Raw genomic sequence first — 6,000 nt, 5'->3', positions numbered from 1 at the left:
TTTAGTAACCAATAATTGTTATACAAAGTAAACAGAGCGAGAAAAAGTTTTGTATGTATTTCTACTCTCAACTTGAATGTACGTATGTAGGTAAAATTTAATGTTATTTCAGAATATCGCTGTAAAATAAGAGCATAACTTGGATTGTATGTGATTATGTTATTTTCATATTGGTGAGCAATAAATAATATTTTATATATACTACGTGTAAGGCAAACGAGCATACAGCCCGCCTGGTGGTAAGCGGTTACCGTAGCCTATGGCCGCCTGTAACTTCAGAGGAATTAATGAAGAATATGTATATTGTATTGCGGCGGCTGAGGACGTGTGACTCTTAATCCGCGTAGTAAGTCTTTACTATGTATGTTATATGTAGGCAACAACAATAAAAAAGTTTTTGGCAAGAATGTAATTTTTGGTACAAGCCTTTATCGCTAACTGTACTTTTCTTTCCACATGCAACTAATACTCATCGAGGCAAATCTAACTTCACCGAAAACATTTAGTTTGCGTTGTTATATCACAGAGTTCCCATGGCTACCTCCTGTCTCCTTCATCAGATCAACTCCATATCATCATAATATTACATTGTCATCCGATTTACATATATAAATGCAAAATTTGAGCTCAATCGGAAATAGGGAAGTAGGTCAAATTTAGGTTCCAAGATTTGACCCCATGCTAACAAATTAACATACATACTAACAGGACAATTTAAATAAAAGCTTGTGTAAAACTCGATATTACCTCTACATATAAAGGGACGTATTTTCGTAACTCTTTAACCTCAACCTCGATATGATAATTGAGAGATATATATTGTTTGATAACAAATAATAAAAAGTGCTCAAACGTTAGAAAAAAATCTGTATTGTACTGTTTTTTTTATCTATTTGCACAGTCTTATTTTTATTTTAAACAATTTGTATTTGTGCAACTGTTCCTAAAATATTATTCGAGCAAGCATGTAAGGTCAATAACCTATTGCATAATGGCATAGTTGATCTCAAGTTCGAAGTCAGTAGGCCTACGAAGGTTAAATTAACGCACTATAAAAAGCACGTTATCAACTTACGTAATCATTTAAAACAATGTTACGCATCAGAGCGACTGACGCACGGAAAACCAGTGCAGAATAAAGATCATAAGGATAAAAAGAGTAAGCTAAAGTCAATTTACTTGTTAAATGAATAAAAGTGTAAAAATAAAGTAATAATGGAGAGGTAAATTGTAATTTGTTGACAATGCATATGTAATTTAATGAAGGAAGGAATAATCAAAGATACCTAAACACAAAAGAGAATAATGAAACTAAAGAGTCTGTGTATCTTATACTTTTGTGTATTAACAAAAGCGTCAAGTTTGTTCCCGCCAGTAGTATCTGAAGATGTACATTTGAATTTCACTGGTCTAGCAAAGAAATATGGACACCCTGCTGAAGAGCATGAAGTGGTCACTAAAGATGGGTATCTTCTTACTTTATTCCATATTCCTGGAAAGAGAACAACTCCTTTACTTCTAATGCACGGGACAGGAGATCATGCTGAAAGTTTCTTGTTACGAGGAAATCGGTCTCTGATAATCACATTAGCAGAAGCTAATTATGATATTTGGGTCGGAAATCTAAGAGGAAACAAATACGCTCGAAGACATGTCAAATTAAATCCAGATGATGATCCCGAATTTTGGAATTACAGTTTCCATGAAGCCGGACTTTATGACTTACCAGCGACTATCGATTATGTTTTAAATGCGACTGGAAAAGAAAGCTTGAAAATAATAGGCCATTCACAGGGAACCACAATTAATTTCGTTCTTTTATCTTCAAAACCAGAGTACAATGATAAGATTAAACTGCTAATAGCACTAGCTCCAGTCGCTTTTTTGAACAATCTAGCACCACCTGTGTCAACTCTTTGCGAAGTAGGACCACTAATCGACGAATTTTCGAAGAGTGTTGGAATAGAAGAGCTCCCTAGTAAAAAAATACCAGTACCAAAGTTCAGCAATTTAGAATGTAAAGGAGGGTCCAATGACCACGTCCTGTGCATATTTTTAGCAGTATTTTATTCAACTTTCTTTGATGCCAAGACGATAGAGCCTGAATTTTTTCAAATTCTTCTAGGACATTACCCAGGCAACACATCCAGAAAAACCCTAGTTCATTATAACCAAATTGCGTTGCGCAAACAATTTTCCAGTTTTGATTACGGTGTCAAAGAAAACTTTAAGCGTTACGGAAAAGGGTTGCCGCCTGAGTATGATTTGCAAAAAGTGACTGTCAAAACTGCATTGCTGATTGGAAGAGAAGATCGGCTGGCAACTGTACAGGATGCAGAGTTACTAAGAAAATTGCTTCCTAATGTTGTTTTGTTCCACATACTGAAACCCAAAATGTGGAATCATATCGATTTCATTTGGAGAAACGACATGAATGTGTATTTGTTTCCTACTATATTATCTATGTTAGAAAAGTATGACTGATTAGGTTTCTAAACATTAAGAGTGCTTTACGAAGTGTACCTGGGAGCGTAGACATGATGTCAACAGTTAACGCTCTGTAGCGGTAGTTAGTATAGACACCTAATGAATCAACTAAAATAAATGAAATATTGTACAAAAAAATTCTGCTTTTATTTTTTCTTATCAAATAATTAGGAAAGCAATTTATCACTACTTTATTTTTATAAAAAAAACGTCGTACGTCACTGATGCGACGTCACGACTGACACAGGTTATGACTATGGACGCAATACATTGCCGCTCGAAATATTTTAAAAAGTTAATTGAACTCTGTAATTTGATATTTTCTATGAGACTCGTGGATCTAAGACTTGTGACACGGTATTAGATGAGAATATATAAATAATAGATAATAAAGGCAGAGAAAACAAAAATAATCGCCCTTACTGGGAATCGCTCTTAGGACCTCCAGTTTCGTAGGAAGGGTCAGTACCAACTAGGCTGAGGTCGCTACGTCAATGAAAGGAAAGCATGCAGTACCAACAACAAGGAAGAGCACATATTTAAGGATGGTTACTAGCCAGCTCGCTTTTGTATTATATAATGTAAATATATACCTAATCTAGATAATAGATAAACACATACTTCTAAACCTATATCAATCCTAACTGCCTACCTTATTATTATTCTATTTATTGACAATAACAATATACATAATGGATATATACAGATGATTACTATAACTAGCTTATATCTAAAATAGGCCCTTGAGGCATTGTACCAAGGATGCTGGCGGCATTTCCTCGTTGTATCGCAATACTGATACGTTGTGCGAGGAAGCCGCCAGCTCTTCGGTCACCAGTTACGTCAACCAGACGTTTCGCGATTTCTCCAAAAAACTTGTGCGCGCTGGGACCCCATGGACCTAGAGTTTCAACGCCAAAAGGTACAAAATGGTACTCTCTACCGAGGCTCTTATATTTATTACGTTTCCTACCTTATTAGTTTTAGGATATTTAGGGTTCCTCAGTATTTTTTATGTTATTGTATTTTAATAATAGGTAAATAGATTTTATGTTTCTGCTTAAGTAGTCCTTGATTGTCAATCTTTTCACTGACGTGTGCCGTAGTGTACAATAAGAATTATAAAGGCTTTTTTACAATATGGATATCGTAAATTGATAATACCTGTTTTTTTTTGACGCAATGAATAATGATATTTAATTATGTACTAAGAATTAAAGTACAATATGCAAATTTAAACTCATTTTTAAAGGTCTGTGTCATTTTGCAATTATGATTGTAAGACACGAACAAATACAGAAATTATCAGAACTGTGTAAAAAAAGAACTTGTGTTTTCAACAAAAGGGTCCGTATAATATTATATAATTTTACAGCAAAAAAATATTTTTTGGTTTTATTCTAAAAGTATGTACAGGGTGATTCTTAAGTCGTGAACAGTAATCATATTTCCCGATAAAGCTTCCTTAAGCTAACGTGGAGCGCTAATTAGTATAAATAATATTAATCCAGAGTCAAACTAATCACCGTCATCGACAATTGTTCGTGTATTGACAAAGCCTAAAGTTGAATAAGTCAAGGTTGCATTATATGTATATAATTTTAGATTACGTCTTAAGCATCTATTAGTTTTATACATAGTTTGGTTCGAATAGGCAATTTAATATTTAAAAAAAAAAAAAACAACTATGAAAATAACGCTAACATGTACCCTCATTTTAGTGAGTATTTGCGTCCCAACAAACTCTTTACTGCGGAAAACTTTACCTGAAGATGCAAGACTGAATTTCACGGGACTTGGTTTAAAATATGGACATGCAGTTGAAGAGCATGAAGTTACCACTGAAGACGGTTACATATTGACTTTCTTCCACATCAAGGGGAAGAGAAAACCGCCTGTTTTTATTATCCATGGAATCGCTGATACGGCAGATATTTTTATTATCAGAGGAAAGACATCATTAGTTATAGCTCTAGCTGACGCAGGGCATGACGTCTGGGTAGCAAATTACAGAGGAAATAAATATGGTCGACGACATCTTAAGCTAAATCCGGACAAAGATCTCAAGTTCTGGGATTTTAGCCTTCACGAAGTTGGTTATTACGATCTCCCCGCTATGATTGATTACATTCTGCAACATACTGGAGAAAAAAAGATTCAAACAATTGGGCATTCGCAAGGAGCAACCACGCAATTCGTGCTTTTGTCTAAAAGACCAGAATATAATGAAAAAATTGAAATAATGGTTGGATTAGCACCAGTGGCCTTTTTGACTGATGTAAGATTTCCAGTGTCTCTCATTGCGAATTTCGGACCTCTGCTTGGAGAAGTTATTAAATCTATAGGCGTAGAAGAAACTTTTCCGGAAAATTCGTCAATGACCGCGTTAGTAAGATTTATTTGTAGTCAAGATGTCTTTAGCTACGAAATGTGTTTTCTGTTATTTGGCTTTCATTTCGTTGGTTTTGATACAAAGCGATTTGAACCGAGCTTTTTAAAGGTTTTTATGGGACACTATCCAGGAGGAACTTCTCGAAAAAATTTAATGCACGTCAATCAGTTGGTGTTAAGTAAAAGATTTTGTGAATTTGACTACGGCCCTGAAGGCAACTTAGATCACTATGGTTACGTAGTGCCTCCGGATTATAATTTACATCGAGTGACTACAAAAGTTGCGTTGTTCGTTGGTGAAAATGACGTGTTATGTACAGTAAAAGATGTAGATATACTACGCTCAACTTTATCTAACGTTGTATATTACCATATTATGGAAGATAAAGTTTGGAATCATATAGATTTTACATTAGGTAATGATATGAATATAACACTGTTTCCTCATATATTTAAATTATTGGATAAATACAGTAAATAATTGTAATTAGACCCGGATCTCTAGAACTGTGCAGTTGGACGTCGTAATTGTAGTGGTGTTCCTAGGCTTCAAGAAACCCAATGTTGCCAGGCTGAAAAGTGTTGCCGTTACCACCAGCCCTTTGAATTTCTCTCTAACAAGTCTCATTTCTCATAAATTTAGGTACCATCAAAAAATTCACAACCTTTTTCAATTCGAAGTACGTACAGTCACCATCAATAGTAACGGACGAAACAACGCGCCAAAAGTATCTGATATTCCTAATAACTTTTCCAAATGTAGATAAATCTTTCATATTCACGTTCAGAAGTATATCTTTTACAGTCTTAATTGTTCTACATATTGAACCATCACTTTATATTCGGCTGTTACAGAAATATACTTTTGACATCTTGTTTGATCTGTTACTTTTGATGTTGACTGTACAACAGGGATCCTGATCTAAATAATAATTAAATAAAGAATTTGTAAAATATAACTGTGAAAAAGAGTATTTCGGTCTTTTTGTTGCTTGCTAAATGCGATTCCAAGCAAAAATATTTTATAGTAAAAAAAATGATTAGTATCCAATTAACTCCAAATTTTACCAAAGCAAATAAAATTATATTATTATATTATGAAAATATTATCTTGATTTTTTT

At 34.2% G+C, this 6,000-nt stretch overlaps 2 protein-coding genes across 2 annotated transcripts; both read left to right on the top strand.

The window, feature by feature from the left end:
• The first annotated feature begins 251 nt into the window (after positions 1–251).
• LOC133527180 (lipase 1-like) lies at positions 252–3,758 on the top strand. The gene has a single exon (XM_061864077.1). It carries the CDS (start codon positions 1,306–1,308, stop codon positions 2,482–2,484), a length of 1,179 nt encoding a protein of 392 aa, XP_061720061.1. The 5' UTR covers positions 252–1,305; the 3' UTR covers positions 2,485–3,758.
• Positions 3,759–4,166: 408 nt separating this feature from the next.
• LOC133527179 (lipase 1-like) lies at positions 4,167–5,872 on the top strand. The gene has a single exon (XM_061864075.1). The coding sequence runs from the start codon at positions 4,175–4,177 to the stop codon at positions 5,357–5,359; it is 1,185 nt and encodes a 394-aa protein (XP_061720059.1). The 5' UTR covers positions 4,167–4,174; the 3' UTR covers positions 5,360–5,872.
• Positions 5,873–6,000: the final 128 nt, after the last annotated feature.

The sequence above is a fragment of the Cydia pomonella genome, chromosome 17, assembly GCF_033807575.1.
Source record: "Cydia pomonella isolate Wapato2018A chromosome 17, ilCydPomo1, whole genome shotgun sequence".
NCBI lineage: Eukaryota > Metazoa > Arthropoda > Insecta > Lepidoptera > Tortricidae > Cydia > Cydia pomonella.
The sequence above is the reverse complement of the archived record's forward strand: the minus strand, read 5'-3'. Positions and strand labels throughout refer to the sequence as shown.

Excerpts from the sequence above, each read along its gene's own strand:
- LOC133527179 (XM_061864075.1), top strand. The coding sequence starts at position 4,175 with ATGAAAATAACGCTAACATGTACCCTCATTTTAGTGAGTATTTGCGTC.
- LOC133527180 (XM_061864077.1), top strand. The coding sequence starts at position 1,306 with ATGAAACTAAAGAGTCTGTGTATCTTATACTTTTGTGTATTAACAAAA.